At 35.0% G+C, this 23,778-nt stretch overlaps 1 protein-coding gene across 4 annotated transcripts in view; it reads left to right on the top strand.

The window, feature by feature from the left end:
• Positions 1-20,310, top strand: part of LOC126811150 (uncharacterized) — a 92,597-nt gene extending 72,287 nt beyond the window's left edge. For 3 of the 4 annotated variants that reach the window (XM_050536643.2, XM_050536641.2, XM_050536644.2), the window contains 4 exons: positions 2,224-2,385; positions 5,252-5,361; positions 11,435-11,769; positions 12,416-20,310. In XM_050536643.2, the coding sequence (XP_050392600.2) occupies positions 2,224-2,385; positions 5,252-5,361; positions 11,435-11,769; positions 12,416-14,469 (2,661 nt within the window). In that variant the 3' untranslated portion in view covers positions 14,470-20,310. Of the gene's footprint in view, positions 1-2,223; positions 2,386-2,413; positions 5,362-11,434; positions 11,770-12,415 lie in introns of those variants that run through there. The other variant, XM_056098459.1, reaches the window with a different exon arrangement.
• The last annotated feature ends 3,468 nt before the right edge of the window (positions 20,311-23,778 follow it).

The following is a 23,778-nucleotide window of genomic DNA, read 5'->3' as shown; positions in this document are numbered from 1 at the left end:
CCATGTTACAGGCGCCTGTGGTCCACCTCTGCTAGAAACACAAACTCGTAACATCTTCAACCTCTGTTATCTCTTTAATTAAATAATAATAATCATCTTATATAGCGCTGGAATTCCAACCAAAAGGCTGATCATTGGCGCAAATTACAACGTCATTAAAGTCATTAACAGAATGACTGTCGGAATAGTTCTGTTTTTAAGTTCCTTTTAAAAGATTATATATTTTCACTGTTTTTTACACTTTGTGGTAAAGAGTTCCAAACAATGGGACAGCGGAGGAGAATGCACGATCAGCACGATTTGACTTTGTTGAAGGTACCCTTAGTAGATTCTTATCACACGATCTTAAATTGGTTATAAGTTCTTTTAAGTAAGCTGGAGCAAAATCACAGTGGAGACAGGTGTAAGTTAAAACAGATATTTTAAAAACAACTCTTTGTTTAACTGGAAGCCAGTGTAAATCCCTGAGGACCGGGGTTATGTGTTGACTTTGTTTCGTTCTGGTTATGATTCTCACTGCTTTATTTTGGATAAGTTGGAGTGGATTTAGTACCGAGACAGGAATCTGGTAAGGGAGGGAATTACAATAGTCAAGTTTTGACAAAACAAAAGAGCACATAACATTTTGGCTGTTTTTATATTAATGTACAGTCTAATTTTCCCAATGTTATAAATATGAAAGTTTACAGCACGGCATGTTTTACTTATAAACCTTTTCATGTTTAGCTCCTAATCACACATAACCCCAAGGTTGTTCGCTGTTTTTGAAAGCGGTATTTCAGTGTCACCAATGGATAAAGTTTCAGTTAATAATTGATTGAGTTGAGTTTTTGAGCCAATCGGAAGTACTACAGTTTTATCATCATTCAGTTTTAGAAAATTGAGCTTCATCCATTGTTTGATGTCAGTAATACAGTGTTGAATTTTATCTATCTGGTTATGTTCATTTTCTGCTTTAAGTGATATATAGAGTTGAGTGATAGTCAATGGCGTGTCTTCGTATAATATCACCAATTGGAGTTGTATATGCTGTGAAAAGCATGGGTCTCAATACGGATCCTTGGGGTACGCCAAAGGCAAGAGACGATGGTGACGATTGGTTGCCGTCAATGACTACTGACTGGGTTCTGTTTGTCAGATAAGAGCTGAACCAATCCAAAACTTTTCCCTGGACACCAAACCGAGTGGAAAAGTGCTGGATAAGAATCGACTGATCTATTGTGTCAAAGGCAGCACTTAAATCTAATAACACCAATGCTGTTGATGCCTTATTTTCAATATTTTTGATGGTGTCATTATAAACGCGAACAAGTGCTGTTTCTGTACTGTGTCCTAATCTATATGCACTTTGAAACTTTTCACTGAGATTGTTTGAATTAAAATGTGATTTTAGTTGATATGCAGCGACTTTTTCAAAAAGTTTAGATAGAAAAGAGAGATTTGAGACTGGTCTGTAGTTCTTTAATAAATTTACATCAAGGTTGGATTTCTTCAGAAGAGGGCGAACAAATGCTACTTTTAAAGGTGCTGGCACATATCCTTGTTGTAGAGAACTATTTATGAGATGATGTATAATAGGCAGAAGTTCATTAATACAACGTTTGAGTAGCCACGATGGGATCGGATCAAGTTCACATGATTTAGGAGACACCTGACCATTGATTAAAATATAAACACAATACCAAACATATAGGTGTAGTTCAGTCTGCTAAAAACAATGTACCAGCCTACTTTATCTGATGAACTATTAGATAATGCATGAGAATTGCATAACAAAACATAGACAAAACAAATGATACATGAACATTGAATGAATGAATGAATGAATGAAATATGGTTTACAGTCCTACCTTTTTGCACCTACCAAGCTAATGAAGATGGGCATATGCAATTGAATTCCAGCTGTCAAGGGTTCTGTTAAATGCATGCCATCCGAATGACTAGACACTGTCCTGCATTACTGACAAGGGAGAATCATGCCAAGTATTTTTCCCATTTACATTCAAACTTATAAGAGCTTGTGAGCACATTACTTGGCAAAGTTCCTCTCAAAACATTTAAAGGGTAGTAGGTTTGTTCAATTTTGACATTTGAAATTTTTGATTCACAATGTGACAACCTGCACAATGACTTGTGAGCTTATATTTTATGGCCTGGCAACCCAATCTTTTTATATTGTATGATATGTGCTCTGAATTAAACATAATCAATTTACATTTTCAGTCAATGCTTGGGATATTATTTCGAGAAGGTCCACATACTGCCGGAATATTAAGAAAATCTGCTAATGCTCGATTATGTCGAGAGATCAAAAAGCAGGTGGATGAGAATGAGGAAATAATATTAGAAAGTCATCAAGTGTTAGCTATAGGATCTGTTCTCAAGGTAAGGCTTTTATATAGGTGATTTAGTCTCATAGTAGAAAATAAACCTTATTTATATATTTGGGATGGATAACAAATATATGGTATAAAGGACTCTTGTGTTAATCAGGTTGAATTAGATAATCTAATGATATTCATTTTTGATGGTGTTTTGGAACTAAGTTTCAGTGAAACTATTCTCTTAGTGTGAAATACCATGTGAACCCATTATAGACAGCTCAAATTTCACCATTTCAATAATTCAATTGATAATGTTCTAGCCGTCAGGTTGCGAGAAGATTCCTAAGAAGATGAACTCATCTTATTGGAATTACATTTGTGATGCTAATCTAAATTTTATACCTGCTATAACTATCTGCAAAAAAAGTCTTGACATTTAGCAAAAGGTTTTGTGTTTTATCACAATTAGACATTTGGCAATATTCTACATTTACTAAAGGAATAGAAAAGATGACTGTTTATATTGGTACTAACTGTCCTGTAATACAATATAAATATCTACCAATGGATGTGAAGTTTTCTATAACTAAAGTTCTTATTCCATTATAATCTTGGTTATTTTCAAGAGTCCTTAAAACTGCTCTTTTATTTTATCGAGTACACAAAATATGCTATATTACCTAATGCCATCTGCATACACATTTTACAATTAACCTTGGAATCAAATACTCACATCTGCCCTATGTTTAGTAGAACCTAAGGTATCTGCCATTTGTCATTGTGAAACAAAATTTAGTAAATCATGCTAATCATTATAAGCCACACCAGGTTCATTCTCTATTTACAAATACAAATTACTCTACTGAACATGGGGCAGGTTAACATTTGTAACAGACTGTTTTATATACATGTACATATATTATTATAATATAGTTTGGGGTCGGTGTGGTTATTATAGTATATAATCTGCTTGGGGAAATTTCACTGGAGATGCTGGAATCATTTGAAGATTGCCATACTTCATTACAATGATACGCAGGGATATATAATCTTGTAAAGGGCTGGCATAGTTGTAGTATTCGAAATATAGTGATTAGTTAGGGAGAAATGGCCTTGAGGTTTATTATATATTCTAATACCTTTGGAGATTTCTTGATTTTTAACTGAACATTGAACTGTGGGATTTGCTTGCGTTATTATTTGATTTTGTCATACTCACTTTCATATTTTCTGTCCACAGTTATCTAGAATCTAGTAAAATGAGTTGTTACTTCTTGAAATTTGAAATTGAAAATACTTACTAAGCAAGATGTATTCAGGTACTGTTTTATTTTATTGGCCAGAGTACTGATGCCACCCATGATACCTTATGTTTTGCCATATTTATCAGACAGTAAGATTTCTTTTTGTATAACAAACATCTTTTCAAATTCTGCATAGATCAGACCCAGTTTGAAAAACTGTTAAGTTCAAAGGTCATCAGTTCTGCTTCAGATTCAATTTCCAGATAGTGTACTGGAAATTTTTGAAGAGATTCTCTTGGATACTAACTGCACAGTGTGTGCAACTTATCAATAAACGCAGTAATGCTACTTTTAGATGTAACTGCTATACAGATTAAACAGTAGTTGATGTGGTTTGTAGGTTTGGTTTATAGGTTTGCTTTGGTTTAGTATATAACTATTTGCATGTAAAGTATAAAATAGTTCATGGAAACAGTGGTTAACATAGGATGGTGCTGGTCGTCATTGATATCATGTTTTATCTTGGTAAGAAAAGATTAATAACCATATGATATATATTGTTTTTGTTGTTATTTTGAAATATATAATAAGTTAGTCATCTTCTTTAATCAGGTTTGTAAAATCTTTAATTATTTTTTCTTTCCATCTTTCTCTTATCTGCCTTTTCCTTTATCTTTGAAATCTGTTTAGTAGAATATGGTGTGATCTTGTTTGATTTATAGTAAGTTATTGTATAATATTTGATGTATAATAATGTTTGTACTGAAAGATATATGCGTAATAAATAAATCTCTCAGTAAGTAACAAGGTAAGTTAAGCATTGTTCTAGTGACTGATTCCATCTGTATGCAAATTGTTCTTCTCATTCTTCTTTCTCTCTTACAACTATGATGATCTGTTAGCATTTCATGTAGTATATTGAGCTTGGTTTTTATTGCAAGCACAGCATTAAAAGGTAAGGTGTGCATCTAACATGTCGAGTGTATATGCGACACAGAAGAGGTTACATGGGATGCGCATGATCTAATTTGTTTAGTTATGAGTCTTAGACATCTACTCTGGTACTAGTACTTTAATTTGTGTGGGTCATGTAAAATGGACCTTTATTTATAAGGATGGAATATATGTTTATAGAATGATTAGTTCATTCATATCTTTTGGATCATATGTTCTTGAAACTCTTTCCGGTTTTGTGTAAGTGGTGTTAATGGTGTTCTCAGCATGCATGACACTTTAAAATAAAAGTGACATTGATACATGTGAACACTACTTAATAGTAAACACATTGAAAAGTCAGAATTGGAATTGATAGCCGCGCATGATAGTGGAATGGAAAAGGGATTTCAAACATTTCTTGCAAACAATGTAATATTAGATTTAGACCCTTTCTATACCTTCTTAAAGCATGTGTTATGGGCTTCAAGATTAAAGGACTAAAACTGTCCCCAATTCATCTAATCTCTAAATAAATTATGTTAAATTCTGTTGTGACTGATTATATTTAAATCAGAATATATAGTTTAATTCACCAAGAAGATTCATAATGAGAGGAAAACAGTTCTATAATTGTGTGTAATGAGGAAACATTTCAAAGTATTATCCACATGGTAAGCTTTGTATTCTATGCATTATATATTATCATATGTATATACATATATTGACTAATACAATGTTTTCAAATAGGATTACCTTAGATCATTGCCACAGAGTTTATTACTTGATGAACTATATGAAGATTGGATGCAGATAGAAAGATTAGACAGCCAAGAAGAACAAATTGCCAGAATCAAAGAGTAAGCAAACAAGACATCAAATTATCATCATCATCTATTTCATATTTCTGCTAACACTATTTTTCTTTTTTCTCTTTCTAGTCGCTTTCATGGTTCAGCCCTACTATTAATGTAATGCCCATAGATATTTATAATTTCTAGAATAGTTTCTACATTTAAAATCTCATTGCGTCATTTTAGCACAATAGAAAATATATTGAAAGATGAATCTGAAGTTGGGGTGAAGTTGTCGGTTACCAATATCAGGGATTTCTGTTATACTCATTGATGTCACGAAACAACATGTGTTGCTGAAATAGTTTTATTAGTCTTGAAATATACACCAAATTGTTGGCAAGCTGTCATTAGACACTTATTAATCAAACTGAATATTAAGAGCTATATGATACTACTAAGGCAATTCATATCATATACCCTTAGGCTGACTAGTATAAATATATACAAACAGATAATTTATGAGATCATCGTTGATACTATCTGTATCCCTGTTTACCTCTGCTGTATGTTATTGAAGTTCCTTGTGAATTGTTATTGAGATCTATAATACTACATGTAGGGTATGTCACAAATTGTTTATCACTTGAGTCTCATGCATATCTTATTTCTAACTAGACTTTCCAATCCCTATATCTAATACCTGTTATCTCTATTGTGCTGCCTGGATCACTCTTAGTTCTGTTAATGGAGGCAGACCACCATTAATTTTCCCATTGACTTCAATGTTAATTCTGGCCTCTTTGCCCACTTCCAACTTTTCCCCAAATTTTCGTTGGACTGAATGCTTTTCACTACAGACAGGAACTATAATGAAACTTGTAAGCCCACCCCTTAAAAATGTTGCTGTGGTAACAAATCCAACTTATAAGTAATACTGTTGATGGAATATGGTTAAAAATGGGAATATTTCAGTATTTAAAACACTTTAACAATCAGAGGTATCCTTGAAATTATATAGTGTAAATATTTTGTGGAAGAAAGTTTTTTAATCTTTACATCAATTTCCGGACAAAATGAGGTGGAAAAAGCATGTTGTGACAAAATTCATAGCATAAAAGGAGTATGAGAAGCCTATTAATTAATATTTTATTGCTCTGCAAGTGCCACATTTTAAATGATCACCACAAAAAAATAGATTTACATCAAAAATGTAAAACATTAAGCTGCAAAAGACACATCTACAACATATCCATTTTGAGGTGTGGACTCATCTGGAAGAAATGTCAAAGTATACTCAGCCAAATTAAAAACTTGAAACTCGGGATTTTGGGACTAGATTTTTAATATTTGGTTTAAGGCAACTATTTTAGTGTTATGTTGTGCACAGACGACCTTGACATCAACAGAAAGCAAGAATACGTCTCGCCGAAAGTCCTTGACATTGATAACATTCGTGATGTCACAGTACCCCCCAAAATGAAATTCACAGACTTAGAGAACAATCGGAATAAAGTGTTTAGTAACGGTTGTGGCCTCCTCTAGCGTCTCGTACTGCCACACAACGTCTTCTCATGGATCTCAGAACATTAGTAAACACTACCCGAGGAAGACGTCGTCACTGCTCAGCAAGAGCATGTTGAAGGTCCTGCAACGTCAGTGGTGGATTCACTTGCTGACAAACACATCGACCCAGTTCGTCCCAGATGTGTTTAATAGGATTAAGGCCGGGGCTAAGCGACGGCCAATCCAGGACTTGGACACCGGCATTTCTTAAAAAATTCTGGGTAGCAATTGCTGTATGGGGTCGAGCATTGTCTTGTTGAAACGTTAGTCCAGGCCCATGTCTCTGCATAAACGGAAGAAGAACAGGTTGCAAAATCTGATCCCTGTACTGGACAGCATTTAAGTTCCCTTGGACAACAACAAGAGGAGAACGTTTATGTGCACAAAAAGAACCCCAAACCATGACGCTGCCGCCACCAAATCGGTCAACTTCTCTGACGCATACTTGAGCGTAACGTTCACCTAGTCTGCGGTACACTCGGGCCCTGCCATCGGCAAATCTCAAAGTGAATCGAGATTCGTCACTAAAGACAACCAAATTCCACTGTCTTTGAGTAAATCTTATGTGTCTTGTGGCCCACACAAGTCGGTTACGGCGATGAAGAGGTGTCAATATTGGTCCATTATAGGGCCTCCGAGCTCGAAGACCACCAGCCTGCAAGCGATTTTGAACAGTTTGTGCAGTTACCCTTCCACCAAACATCTCTCTACTTGTGGAGGTTGCAGTGACAAATCTGTTTCTAAGATGACGTAATAGTATTGCTTGATCTTTCTGGAGTGACGTCACACGTGGCGCTCCCGCCCTTGGGCGGTCGGCAATAGTTCCAGTTTGAAGCACTCTCATTCTAAGATTAATTATTGTCTGGCGTGAACAATTAAAGGCTCTTGCAACAGTGACCACAGACTGACCAGCATAGAGCCTACCTATAGCACGTAGACGTTCTACATTTGAAAGGCGCAGCATTTTCTAACAAAGATGAAAATAACAATTTTAATTTGTTTTTCCAGTTCAAGTTACGTGTGCGTGTTCAGTTTAAGCAAACTTGCATCAATTGACCTCACGAGTCTGTGTTTGCACGTGTTTTTTAGGTTTTTCATCTTTATATGCTCAAAAGTCACGTGATCCACGTGACTTTACAATTTTATGAAATTAAAGGCTTCTTACTACTTACTATCGTTAGAAACACTTTAAAATTTATTTGACTTACCAGATAAAAAAATTTGTTGAAATTCATCAGTGTCAAGTTTTTAATTTGGCTGAGTATATTATATGTTTGGCCATAAACAAAAAGTCTTAGAAATCCTTGAAATCTTATATGTAACTATTTGTTTGTGCAAAATAAAATGCCTGGTTACAATCCCAGCACAAAATCCAATTACTGCTAATAGCGCCATATATGTGGGAGGGGTTCATTGTCAAATTTGACACTTACAAGGAAGGGTTGATGAAAACTGACGCTTGCTGGTTTATCCTATCCATGTTTGCTTTCCTATCGGTTCTTGCATAAGATTTACTATTTGCTTTAGTGTGTTACATTCAATTTGATCGGGAGACGTGTTCGTCGACGTCAACTGACAACACTGCAAGAATTGGGCGTGCAAGAGGAATGGGTCAGATTGCCCCAAATCGTGATTGGACGGTTGATTAGGAGCATGCCACGACGAATTGCTGAATGTCTGAGGATTGGTGGAGCAATTCATTATTAAGACAATAAACAAAAACTTCCATTTTCCCGTTTGACAGTGTATCTCTTTGCAAGTGAAATGGGGCCGTCAGATAAGCCGCACATATGAACTGTTTATGTTCATGTGTAGGCAACCGGCCTGTTATTAACATACACTGGTTACCTCTAATAAAAACAGCAGTGCATTTCCGCAGTTTTGTATTGTTTCTGAATATCCCCTACTTTTTTTGAAGAGTATATGTTCAATTGAATATCCAAATATCATGTTCAAAAAATGGGGTGTGGTGGGGAGGGTGAGCCAGTCTTAATGAAATGAAGACAGAAAAATTTCCCTGCAAACACATAGATTTTACTTTCTCAAGAAGGGAAATGCAACAAATTCAGGTTTAAAAGATTAAAATTGAGTTAAATCAGAGGAACACAGCAGCAGCAAAGTGACATTCACCCATGTTTTGAAAATTCTAGCAGTACATAATTAGACTAAATTTCTTAATTTTTAAATTTTTGACAAACACATGGAACCTTATTCAATATCTGACAAACACATGGATCCTTTCCAAGTTATTTAACAATGGAAATAAAGACATGCAAGACCTTTTGGTTTATTTTACAACAGATGAACAATTAAAATTTTGACAGCAATATTGGGGGTAATATTTTCAAATATAAGAATGACTGCGCATTCACTTTCAGTGCAAATGAACTCATTTGACCTTTGACCCCAAATATCTCGAAAACGCCCCAACAGCGGACTGATTACCACATGGCATCGTATTCTACGCAAAATTTTACTCTAGAAAAGTTGGGTCTGGTTTTGTGCCCATTTGTATGAGGTTGACCACCAAAATTTTGAGATACACAAACTTGAAGAAGCATACTAAAAACATGTAACTAATTGCCGTACATATCGCCGTAACCAACCTGATAACTCTGTTATCCTTCCGCCTCAAAGTGATGCATATTTACCAAAACCTAGCAGAAAATGTTAATTCAAAACCCTCTTCGTCCATTTTAGACCAAAAAATCAACAAAAATGGACATGCAAAAGTGGAGAAGAGAGGCAGAGTACTGAGATGGTGGAATTTAATGGTGGTCTGGGGTACCGAAATGGTGGGATTTAATGGTGGTCTGCCTCCTAATATCACTATTATCTCTATACATATTCCACTCATTCATTTGTATCTGTCACTTTTTACCCTGTGGGTACTGGCACCATACATGGTCTAATCTCCACTCGCATTCTCTTCTTTTCTTGTGGACTGCTCATTTGTTGCCGAAATAGACGTTCATAACCGGAATCCACCGTTTATAAATGAAACTTTATAAATCTATACGTTCTAGATGAGGTCAAACTTGTTATCTCTATATCTTTTGATACACACTTCACTTAAAACTTAAATAAAATGTCACAGTGAATGGCAACATGCTTTGCAACAATGAAAAATAAAATATGTCCAGAACAACATTAAAATATTTACCAGAATAGTATTTGTATCTTGATATTAATAATATGTATTATTTACAGATACAATCTCCATCTATACTATTACCTGTGTATTATAATCTCTATAATATACAGATGTTAATTCTATACAGTATTAATATTCTCTATTTACTTTTATTTCTATACTGCATTAATAATCTCTATAATTTACAGATACAACCTCTATTGAGATTACTTTTATCTTTATACAGCATTAATAATCTTTATGACTATAATCTCTATTCTCTTATCTTTATACAGCATTAATAATCTTTATGACTATACAGCATTAAGAATCTTTATCGCTATGATCTCTATTCTCTTATCTTTATACATTAAGTATCCTCTATAACTTACAGATATAACCTTTTTATACACCCACATTTCAGTGTGGGTGCACAATATCGTCATCCATGTCCGTCAGCTAGCTGTCTGTCTGTCAACAATTAACTTGTTAATAGAGGCTAAAGTTTTAGCAGATCTTTTTTTCATATTCATTGTGAAGTATTTAGGTCAAGAGAGGACAAACACTATCTTTATTCAGTGTTTCACAACCTTCTTTTTCCAGAGTTGCTTAGCCTCATCCTAGCCTTTTCTGAAAACCTTGTTAACGTTCTAGGATTTTCTGTTCCAGAGATATTCCAGAATAGCTTTTGAACTAGAGATTAGATTTTTTGAAGGCATAAAAGGTCCTAATGAATTGGTGTAAATCCAAATATCCTTTTGGATGAGCTCATAGGTGTCCGGGCCGAGTGTCCTTAAGGGGTAGGGGGGACTGTATCGTTTTTGCGAATTGCATGCAGTTAATAATCAAATTTTACACCGGTCAAAACTACAAAGCAGCTGATAGTAAAAGCCTCAGTCACAGCCACGAGATTAAAATCACAAAATAACCGTAGTAAAATCTTGGAAAATAACGGCAAGTAGCGCCTAGCAAAGTTAATTTTCTAGAACTGCAGTTTGAATTTGAGAACTAGACATCCTGAATCAAAATTAGAATTGTGTGATTTTCTGAAACTCTGAACTCCCGGTGGAAATTGCACCACACCACCAAATGGTCAGTAAAAGTCCTGTATTTTGGGCACTTCATTTTGCGGGATGGAATAATTTTCATATTTTTCCTTTCATATCCACAAAAAAATTTTGTTTTACATCATTTGGCCACTCCCCAAAGAATTGGATGACCGCCCGAAAAGAAAAGATTGTTTGCCCTCCCCCCCCAACCGTGTTCACCTATGGATAAGCTGCTGTCTGTGGCCATATTTTTTTTTAGACATAGCTGCTGTTTGGACTTATTTCTAGTAGCTATGTCTTCCTTCCTGATAATCATCACTACTGTCTATTACCATGACTATACCTTGGTAAGATACCTTTATACTGACAATGTTTTTAAAATCTTTTTTAGGTTGATAAAAACCCACCTGCCTGTTTGCCATGCAACATTACTGAAGTATGTTATGATTGTTATGTACATTATATCAACCCACAGTGACGAGAATAAAATGACAGCATATAATATCGCTGTGTGTATTGCCCCCAGTTTGTTGAAATTTCCCAACAGCACAAACAATAATAATGGTAGCTCTAACGGAAATAATATTGGATCAAGTGTACCAGTTAGCGTTGTTCAGTGTCTTATAGAAGGTGTGTTAGATGTGTTCGATGATTGTAGTTTACAGCTGTTTGGGGGTATAAAACAAATTGCTGAATCTGATTCAGATAGCAGTATGTTAGACACAGGTGAGAACTCACTTATATTTCAGGTTGCCATATCAAAAATTAGAACATATCTATAAGTAATAACTAAAAAGATACATACTTTTGAAATGAGCAGTGTTATTAGGTGTTCTACAAAAAGTAGGTCTGCCCTGCCTTTGTGTGTGGCACTGGTTATTAAATATAGCTAACTGGAGGATGTTTTAAACCTGGATTTTAGAAGCAAAGGGTTGCTAGGTAGAAGAATTGCTGAACTAAGCACTATATATATACACTTAATACTGGTAAATCCTAGCTTGGAGTAGAAATTTTCTTAGAACTCAAATATCTCGATTTCCTTAGAAGACTTTTCCATCTTCATATGGTTATCTAAACTAGTTCCAAAAAATGGTTATAAAGTGACATAATTTGTCAAATGTCATTTCCAGAAATAAACTTTTTTTTTTTTTGAAGTGGTTTAGATCACAAAAAAGGTGTTAAACGATCCTTAAAGGATAACAATGTAATTTCATTCTATGCTGACAGGGAAAGCCGACAGAGAAAATTGTACGTTCTGCGACAGTTCCGTGGAACTGACCAGTGCATATTTCAGTTATAATTCATGTCACACGTTAATTCAGAATCTCAAATGATTAATGTTGCAAATACGATCTATTAATATGTATTTTAGGTCGACGATTGCTTGATGGATCGTCTATTGATAGTTTGGTAGATATGGTGGATTCTGGTGATGGACAAATAGATGATGAGGAGGGCACCGGTGAACTAAAAAGAATGTATCAAAGAAGTGCATCATACAATGACAGAAACACATCTAGTACCGATTCTGGTTTATATAGCCGTAGCTTAGAATCCACTTCAAGTGTTGAAACCCACGAACCAGTTGCTCCTCCTAGAAAAAAGAAAGACTTTCCATATACTGAAACCTTTGATGCCTTTTATCATTACCCCAAGCCCCAGATTCCAATGTACAGGCATGCCATTAGATCCCATCCTGACTTAGGCAAACGTCATTCTGGTGATTCGCTGAAGAGTGTTGAAGAGACACGAGAAGATAGTGTTAGTGATGTGCCATTAGATGTATCAAACAATTTTAGAGACAGTGATCCAGCCTTATCTTTACGTGAAAACAGCGCCAGGCAGTCTTCCATCATGGACACCCCTCCTCTTTCCCCCCACTCGTACTTCACTAGTTCTAGGGATAGCTTTACTTCCGAATCCTCTCGTTCCTATGATTCTGCTTCACTACAGTCCAATCAGTATGTGGGTGATGATTTGTCAGAAACATCGTACAGTGATTCAACTCTCAGCAGAGGAGAGTCCTTTCCATCATCAGTCCCGGTCGACTCCTGTGTTAAAGTAAAACCACGACACCAAGTTGAAATAATTAAGGAAACACAGACAACAGTTACATGCTCTACTGACATCACCCTGCCCATATCTATTAAACACCCATCAAACAATAATACTCCTTTATCTCCTCCATGCATATCAGTAACTAAGTGCTATCCTAACTCAGGACAAAAACTCATTGAGGAAAATGATGACGACGAAGATGACGACGACTTTGGTTTTAAGAAACGTGCAGTGGAACAGGTAGATCAGTTAGCAAAACTCGATAAAAATTCTGGTTTGCCTAAACCTACTATTGTACCAAATCGAACAATGATCAGTGGCGACAACACAGCTGTTTGTGTTAACATTCAACGAAGCAATTCTTTTGATTCCATTGGAGTACATAGCTGTAGCACAGAATACAAGTTACATGACTTCAGTAAAAACGACCCAAGGAGACGAGTAACAATAATTACTAGATCAAGACCACCAAGTCAATTTATTTCAAACTTTGTTGAAGAGTTGCCAAGTAGAAGTACTGGTGATCTTAGTAAATTACAGTCTGTAAACACGTTGGAAAGAACTAGACCAAGTCAACCTCCTTCTTATCAAGAGGCTATTTCTAGAAGAGTTGTTAAAATCCCACATGAAATATCAGAACAAGATTTAGTGAAACAAAAAACTGATAGTGCTCGCGCTATGCTAATGTATCAACAATCACTACAGACTTACAAGGAAGAGGCAGCAGGTCATAATGTAGTTAGTGAAATAAACAAAACCTCAGACAAATCAAATTATTCATTGAAAGAAGACAATGACATCTATGTTACATTATCAAGGGATCCTAAAAGGGTGTATCAAGAATCTATTCATTTGTATGAAAAATCAACCCAAAATATTGAACCCATACAAAGAACTGATAGTGTTAAACCCCCACCATATAGTATCGCCATGTCATCAAAGCAACAATCAACAGTACAAGATTATACGCAACCTGAAGCAACACAGACACCGGTTATTGTAAATAAAAAGCTAAAGAGTCAGTCATTTTCCGAGCATAATGCGCCTCGAAGGGTAGAAAACAAAGTGAAAAACGATTTACCGTGGAGTGTTAGGGACATGAGGGAAATGTTTGACAATAAGGGAAATGTGGACAAATCTCCACGTCTCTGCCCTCCACCATATAACCCCCCACCACCTTTCAAAAGAAATAATAATAGACTAAGCCTGTCTAGCACATCATCTTCTGCAAACTCTTTTGGACGTTCAGGACCTCAAAATATCGATTTTAGTTTCAGTTCTTCTGAGGATTTGAGTTCAGGAAGTTTTTCCAATATCCATGAAGACTGTTCTGACAATTTTGATTATACCGACGTTTCCTATGTGTAATTTGCAGACTTTTATGTTAATTATTATGATGATTAGTGCTATTTATATTATAACTGTTGACGACCTATTTAGATAATGTCAAACATTTGTGTTGGTTTTCGTTTTTTGCTTTAGAAACACAAATATGAATTAGGATACAATTATTTTGAATAGCTTTGCAGTGGCTGGTGCACAAAAGTTGTATGTTAAATAAACCCCATTTCATTTTGCTGGTGCTGGAATAGATTTTACCCTTACAGCATTGTGTATACTTTGAATTGATTATATTTTTACTAAATACCTCACTGAAATTTATTGCAAATATCTATCTCAGAATATGCTTCAAAGTATTTTTGAATTCAGATACAGCAACTTTTGTCATGGATATAAATACTACATGAAACTTCGGGATATTCTTTTTCCTGTTTGAAATTACATGCAGATGAAGTTGTGTTTATGAAGATCGAAAATACAATAAAAACTCAAATTTCAACAGCCACCATACATTTCTCCTGGTTTAAATTTCGTTTTCGTTCTTGAGGGTTCTTAGTTATAGATGACCATTAAATCATGTGGTTGTTCAAGTATATTGTCGTAAGTCCACCCTTATGCATGTTCTTGTGCTGCTCTAGATGTCAAGTTGAATAGTTTGTTTAGGCATACCAAATATTCAAGTGGCTTCATTTGGTTTGGCAGTTATTCCAGTTTAGGGCATTTTATGAAAATGTTTCTAGGTTGTTAAATTAGAATACCTTTGTATTTCCATAATAACAAATTGAAAAAAGTCCAATGTTGTATAAGAAGAAAAAAATTTCTCGTTAGGATTAAAATTTTAGGATCTGTATAGTTAATTAACCTACACATATTGTTTTATATGCCCACATTGAAATGTCTGGTGTCCACAGTTGCTTGTGGACGCTCTAGAGGCTAAAGTTAATATTGGATTGACTTTAAATTTATACACATTGTCTAAGGTTGTCCGACGAAGAAGTCTCTAGAGGTTAAAGTTAATATCCGATTGACTTTGAATTTATACACACTGTTTAAAGTCATGATATGAATAACCCTACTGATTTTTAACAATTTCCAATAATTGCTGCCAAACTTATGGCCCTTGATCACTTTGAAAAATGATGTGGACGCTCTAGAGGCTAAAGTTAATATCCGATTAACTTTGAATTTACACAAACTTGATAATTGTTGCCAATCTGATTAAAACACAGATCCTATTTCATTTCATTTTTTATAGTTCAAAATTTCGTTTTACTTGTCTTTACTACACTAGGATCTTGAAGAGTTGTTATATTACCTGCGCTTTGGATCAAGTGAGAGATAAGCCCATGAATCGGTCTGTTACATCGACTTCTTGGCGTGCCATGCACGGAACTGTGGGTAAACCACTAGAAACGTCAACGCTGATTGATTAATCAATGTCTGATGTCATAGGGTCAAAAGCGGCTCGTACGACCCCTGACATGACCTTCAAGTACAACTTGTCAGATCTTCATGTTGTGTAGGCCATCGAAAGTATAAAAAAAAAAATGAAACAAAATATAGATCTGGGCCCATATTCAAAGATTTTCTTAAAGTTAAGTAAAAATACATCATTTTTCCACTTAACCAAGTGTCTTCCCTTAAATCAGTATTCAAAGGCTCTATTTTACATATACTTGGCTATGTGAAAAATTAACTGCACACTTAAATTATGGAACACCAACATTAGCCAAAAAGCATGAATTTTTAACTTATGGAATAACCTCCACTGCCAAAAATCACGAATTACTCTTGTTGCACGCAAGTTATGTCCCCTTAAGAGCATCACTATTAAAATCTTACTTGTCATTACTAGGAAAATATTTGTCAAAATATTATATTGTAACGCACGAAAATAGTATGACTATAATTTATAACAAATTATAATGGTAGGCATCCGTTACCGGAACAGCTGTTTTCGTATAGATGTTTTTCAAAAACAATTGATGTCAATAGCAGTTATCGAATAGGAGTAGAATAATGATGGATATTGTAAACTTTATTATAACGAATAGAAAATAACATATTAGCAATACGCAAGGCTATTGGCTTTAAAGTTAAACTGAACGAATCATTTGGTGTTTATCAATCTATCATTTGAGAAATTCATAGAAATTGTGTCAGTTCAAAACTTTAAAATCTCAAAGGCCTGGCCATGACGGTACATTGTAATTCATTGGTGGCACGCTTCGCTCAGCAGTCATCATCATATATTTGTATTTTTTTACAAAACGAATACAAGAACATGGAGCAATCAAAACATCAAATATGTATATGGGAATGAATTGTTAAAAATAAACCATGCCTTGCTTCTCGCGGCCATATTAATATTTTCTGAAATCTACAATGGAATGTCATCGCAATGTCAAATTTACAAATAAATTTAACGCATCAAACTTTATTATATGATAGTCGTTGCAAACATGATTGATTAAGCAATACGAACATGATTGATGATCAGGAAAAAAAAACCTTGACCATTTCAGTGGTAGTAACTTTATACACTATTATGGCTCTACAAACTCAAAGCTGATGATGAAAAAAAAAACGTTTGATGCCAGCTACGCTCAGCGACATTGTCTTTGTTTCAATCTCAATTCCCTAACTTTTAAAATCACCATTACGGGTCTGCTACTACATTGTGTACTCTGATTATAAAGAAGTCATTATATTCTCACTTACCTTTAAGGTACCCCCTTTAGGTCACTTACGGATTTTTCTCACTTAAACTGACCTTTGGATACCACTAAAAGACTAAACACTTATAAGTTAAGGCAGCTTTAGTTTAAGGGAAAATTTGATACTTAACACTGCCTTTGAATACCACTTACCCTTAACTTACAGGAACAGGAAGTTATGTATATTTAAGTGAAATCTAGTAGTTAAGTGACTATCTTAGACTTAAGATATCTTTTGAATAAGGACCCAGTATTTTAATCAGATTGAATTGTTGTTAGAGTTATGGCCCTTAAATTGATGCTCTCATGACCAGAATTATCATCCGCTTGAATTTAAATTTATACACAGTGTTTAAGGTCATGAGACGACAAAATCTTTTCATTGAGTCGTCTGGCGTGGTTTCGAATCCCCGGTTGTATGTGACAAGGAGTAGGGTCGCCTGTCCAACCTCGTGGGGTTTTTCTCCGGGTCCTCCGGTTTCCTCCCACTGCTAAAGACCCCTATGCGCAAGCGAATTATTGAAATAAAATTTAAAAAAACATGTTAGTCCCGAAATGACCTAGTTTGTGTCGAGTGGACGTTAAACCCCATTTCTCTCTCTCTCTCTCTCTCTCTCTCTCTCATGACAAAATCTATTGATTTTCAACGATTTCCGGTAATTTGAAAAGCTAAATAAATGATATTCAATGTTTTGTATACTAAACGTTAGCATGTGGCAGAACTATAAGCCAAACAAATTCTAATGATTTCTGATAGTTACTTCATGGGTTGTTACACTTAATCAAATTTTAGTGTGTTGTAAATGTTTTCATTACCGACAAAGGAAAAAATATATGCCACTCCTTGTTGACTGCACGGACGACTTAGCTGCTGTGGGCGTATGTTTTCTTGTCTGGCAACCTATCTTTAAGACATTATGTTGCCTGCTTATCTTTATTTTATTAACAAGGTATGAAAGGCCCAATAACTTAGTTCTTGTTTGTTTGGCCTACTGCAAACTGATTGTTACTATAACTCAATAATTTTGTTTCCAGTGAATGGATTTGGATTGATACTTATAACTAAAAAAATCTTAAATATATTATCCAGAAACTCGCCAAAATTCGAATACAATACAATATGGTGTTATGAATGATTATAATCTGTGACATTGTCTTTTTTTTTCTTTTTTTTTTTTTGTCTATTCCATGAAATGCAGTAAGCTAACTTCTCATGCAAATAAACTGAAGTCCATTATAACATCAAAGACATCTACATATTTCTTTACCATACTGCAATCTGATTGGTCGTTCAAACTGTAAATACTGTAACTGAGTACTTACTTCATTATAACAACCTTTCACTACATTTGAACTTCAATTCCCACCTGTGTATATTCAATTAGCCTACAGCAACCCAATTGGGCGATCCTAGGATATACCATATCTAATTCTTGTGAAAAAATATCAATTAAACAAACTATGATTATGTCTTCAGAATAAATCTCCAACCCAAGACCCTGTAACGATGGCCTTTGCACATATTTAATTACCCTTTCTTCAATCTGATTGGTAAGTGTGGAGTTGTGGGCGTATGTTGTTTTTGGGTTTTTTTAAAAAAAAAAAGAAAAAATTGACAACTGGCCTTATGATGTGATCTAAGATGTACAGGTACAGTTTTGATCGTAACAGGGTTTGGCCATAAAGGCTAACCAACTAAGGGTCTCATCCCGAATAACTATAATTAAAATGTCCCTCGAGATAACCAGGAAAATATTATCAAGAAATACAATAAAAGGCTACACGAATTCTCTTGATTTCTTTATATAAATATATATATATATAAACATATGTTTATGGCTAACGTTTTCAGTTCTCTTGAACCTCTTCGGGCCATATTGATATAATATAATGTAATGTATATATATATATGCCTTATACTGGCTAAACAAAACTTGAAATAGCAGGAGTGTGGGCAAGGAAATCTCCCAATGTTTGGGAGGTTTCCTTGCCCACACCTGCTATTTGAAGTTTTATACTGGCTAAACAAACTTGAAATAGCAGGTGTGTGGGCAAGGACACCTCCCAATGTTTGGGAGGTTTCCTTGCCCAAACCTGCTATTTCAAGTTTTGTTTAGCCAGTATAAGGCCTATAGATAAAAAAAACATTATATTAAATAACTACTGTATTGTATTATAATTGTTGTAAATACCACAATATACAAATTATTGTAATGCTCATTTATATTACTGGTATAATATCATTTATTCATAATATATATATTACTGTTAACGTAAATACTTGTATGTAGAAGAAATTAGAATTTTATCAATGTTTTTATTTGGGTGTCTTTAAATGAACCTTTGGAAAACCAAACTTATTTAACTTATTTTTTAACACCTTGGTACTAGCTGCTTTATATATTTTTCTACGGCCACTTTAAAGATGCATTATGCAAGAACTTAACCTGTCTATTGTCGATTTTGTTTTTCTGGCTTCCAAGTGTTATATAAATCATTATTTAGACATTTATAATTCCCATTCCCATAATCAACTCACTAAATCATCGGATGACTTAAATATTGAGTAGATTAGACCATTCCCGCATATCTATGTTAAACAGTAAACACTCATATGGCTGGAGACTGTTGAACAAATGATTGACAATCGAGGCTTTGTATAATATCAAGGCAATGGTGATTGACAATCGAGTATATGAACTGCACGTAGAGTTTCCATCTACCAATTATGTCTATTTCTTGGCAAAACTTCAAACATTCATAACTTTGATGAAAGTAATTGGACTGAAATTTTATCTATTTTGAACTACTATAGCCAGCCCTTTCTTAAATCTCGCATAAAGTTACTTTAAATGTAGACGATAAAAAAAAGATGGGTATCTTTAAAAACATAAAATAATAGAATTTTTATTGCCAAAAGACACATAGAAGCTGTACAACATGTACTAGTAAGATTAACATTTTGAACAATTAAATATAGGATTAAATTACATTTACTTGATTCTAGACTAATCTGGTGCTGCAAGGACAAGCCTTAATGAAACGGTTATTTATGTAATAAATATGTACATAAGATATAATATGCTACTAAACATGAATAAATATGTATCATCATTTAAGATGATGGTTAATAAATTTTTTATTAGTATTATGTAATTAGTTGGTTCATGCATAGACTTAATGAATTGGAGCACACCATTGATATTGATACCTGCGGTGTCTCATTGAGGTGCTGGCTCACTATCCAGAATGGCCAGCATTTGATCCTGCAGTGTTTGCCGAGAATTTTTATACCTGGTTTCCCCTTGTCAGTGGTACAGGTCGAAAACCCTGGCAAGGAATAGTGTCTAGTCGTTCAGATGTGACGAAAAAATATATGTACTCCATGATATATGTACGTCTTCATTATCTGGGTCGGTACAGAAAAGTAGGACATTAAACCGCATTCCATTTATTCATTCCTGGTTATTTCAAAGCTGAAATATAGATAGATTTTGGTAGATGTGGGTCTATTTTGCTAAGATTCAATTTCTCAAATGCTGGACGAATGGTGGGTTCGTTTTGCCAAAATGGCTAAATGCCAAAAAAGCGTCTTTTGTATTGAGATCGATTTTGGTAGATGTGGGTCTATTTTGCTAAGATTCAATTTCTCAAATGCTGGACGAATGGTGGGTTCGTTTTGCCAAAATGGCTAAATGCCAAAAAAGCGTCTTTTGTATTGAGATCGAAGGCTTCGTTAATGTGCATCCTGGATTAGTGGAACGAAAAAGTATTCGATCACCATCAAAATCGATAAGGGTTCTACAAAATAAAATTGAAAAGAATCCAGAAGAAATGAAACACAGTTATTTTCAGTGCTGTATCTCAATGTCAAAATCAATAGGAATCCTTGTATTGGTTTTGACCTATAAAATAAAATTGAAAAGAATCCATGAATACTGTGGCCTGTTAGGTCAGAATTAAGACACATTTTGACGCTGAATATCTCATAAATTCTGTAATATACTCTTCAAAAAGAGTAGGGGATATTCAGAAACAATACAAAACTGCAGAAATGCACTCCTGTTTTTATCAGGTAACCAGTGTGTGTTAATAACAGGCCAATTGCCTACACATGAACATAAACAGTTCATATGGGCTGCTTATCTGACGGCCCTATTTCACTCGCAAAGAGATACACAGTCAAAAGTGAAAATGGACGTTTTTGATTTTTGTCTTAATAATGAGTAATTGCTCCACCAATCCTCAGACATTCGTCATGCTCCTAATCAACTGTCCAATCACGATTTGGGGCAATCTGACCCACTCCTCTTGCAGTGCCACGGCCAATTCTTGCAGTGTTGTCAGTGACGTCGACGAACACATCTCCCGATCAAATTGAACGTAACACACTAAAGCAAAGATACGCTAAATAGTAAATCTTATGCAAGAACCGATAGGAAAGCAAACATGGATAGGATAAACCAGCAAGCAGCAGTTTTCATCAACCCTTCCTTGAAGTGTCAAATTTGACAATGAACCCCTCCCACGTGTGTGGCACTATTGCGTGTCACATGTGCAGCTCAGTGGTTCTGTTGGGTCCATAAGTTCTTCATCTGTGAACATACTCTCAAAGCATGTCAAGTGTCCATGACTATTTATCATATCACAACCTGCATATGTATTTCAATTTCAATATTCCCTACTTTTTTGAAGAGTATATATCATACACTAGGGATCTTACCCTTGGTTGCATATTAACATGGGTGGTAAAAACAGCATTTTTAAGAGTCTAGTTGAAGTCAACTTTTAACAGCTACATGTATGAATGTAACAGTACAGGGTTCCTTTATTTTAGGTGGTGGGCATGTTAAATTTCCTACAGCTTCCCAATTTAAAGACAAATACTGTGAATGTTCATGGACCGTATCAGAGCCTCGTTTAACATGGTGACTAGGCGAGGCTCTGGACTGTATGTATTTTAAGGTCCATGGAATATTTAACTTATTATTAATCAATATTACTACGTTATTGTGAAATAAGTTTTGCAATATTCCTGTAGTATTTAGTGACAAAAAATGACTACCAAGATGACTACTTGAAGGAAAATGGCTAGAAATGAAATGAAATGGGGTTTAACGTCCTACTGTTCTGCTCCTAACCTGGGCTAATGAAGACGGGAATACGCCATACAGTGTGCTATAAGGGGAATTTTGCTCGGGCAGCGGCGCTACGGACCTATCATTTTGGCTTGCTGTAGTACTATCGACTTTTCGACTATCCCCTCGGAAGTTGTTGTGGTCTCAATTTTCCAGGTCGCATTTGAATATGTGCCTTCAGGGCTCACACTGTATTTCATGATAGGTCGCTAATAGCGCAGTGTGTTAATTTCCAATCTGATTAAAACACAGATCCAATTTTGTTTCATTTTTATAGTTCAAAATTTTGATTTTACTTGTCTTTACTACACATGGATCTGGAAGCATTGTTATTTAACTCGTGTTCTGCTTGAAATGTGGGGTCAGCCAATCAATGGTCTTTTGAATCGAGCATTTGACCTTTTTTGCGCGGAACTGTGGGTAGACATTAGCGGCAATAGAAATCAAAACAAAGCAAAAGTAGATAAAAAATACATGGCGGTCGCTAATTGGTTAATCGAATGACTGACGTAATCGGGTCAAATGTCGCATGCTTGGTACCTGACGTCATAGAACGTGAATTCCCACTATAACTTGTTAGATCTACATGTAGTGTAAGCCATCGAAAGTATAAAAAACGAAACGAAATATAGATCTATATTTTAATTAGATTGGTTAATTTCCTAATTTCGAGTTGCATTTTGGCTTGGTATGCGTGTTAGTGCCTTCTTACTGACATCAATAAATACAAAAATATGAGAAAGTCGACAAGGCGGTATACAAGTCAAAATGCAACTCGAAAAGTAGAAATTAGGAAATTAACACACCACGCTATTAGCGACTTTTCGACTTTCACCTCGGAAGTTGTTGTAGTCTCAGTTTTCCACCTCGCCTTTGAATACCTGCAATCAGGGCTCACACTGTAATTCATTCTTTTTGAACTATTGTTACATTTTTTTTAGTTGCTAGGCATAACAGATCTTGGGCTATTATAACATTTCGATTTTGGTATGAACAGCCGTCGCTGTAGATTATGACTTCTTTAATACTCTCGTCGATAACGCTTTCAAGATAATCTGATAGACATGATGCGAAGGAATTGGCACTGAGATCACCCTCACTCTCATACCAGAAGTAGCACTTCACATCTTTACTGGCGACATTAAAAATGGTATAATTGTGGCATCCTAATTTGGTTTTGTAATAAAGCGCGCTAGCCTCCAGTTTTGGACACATCAGCAAAGATTGCAAATCTAATGTAAGAACAATAAGCGATTTATCTTGCAATGCCCTCTCTTTATCACGTTGTTTCTCCTCTCTAGCAGATTGTTTTTTGTATAAACCTCTTCAGAAACATTTTTAACTTCATAAGCCGTACAGATATCACATTGATCTTTTTTTGGTGAAAACAAAGATAAATTTAGCTGATCAAAAATCCTAAAGAATAATTTTGAACCGCAAGCAATTTGTTGTTAGTCTCACAGTATTCTTTGTAAACTTTA

Source organism: Patella vulgata, chromosome 2, assembly GCF_932274485.2.
Source record: "Patella vulgata chromosome 2, xgPatVulg1.2, whole genome shotgun sequence".
Taxonomy (NCBI): domain Eukaryota; kingdom Metazoa; phylum Mollusca; class Gastropoda; family Patellidae; genus Patella; species Patella vulgata.
Note: the sequence above shows the minus strand (reverse complement) of the source record. Positions and strands in the feature narration are given on the sequence as shown.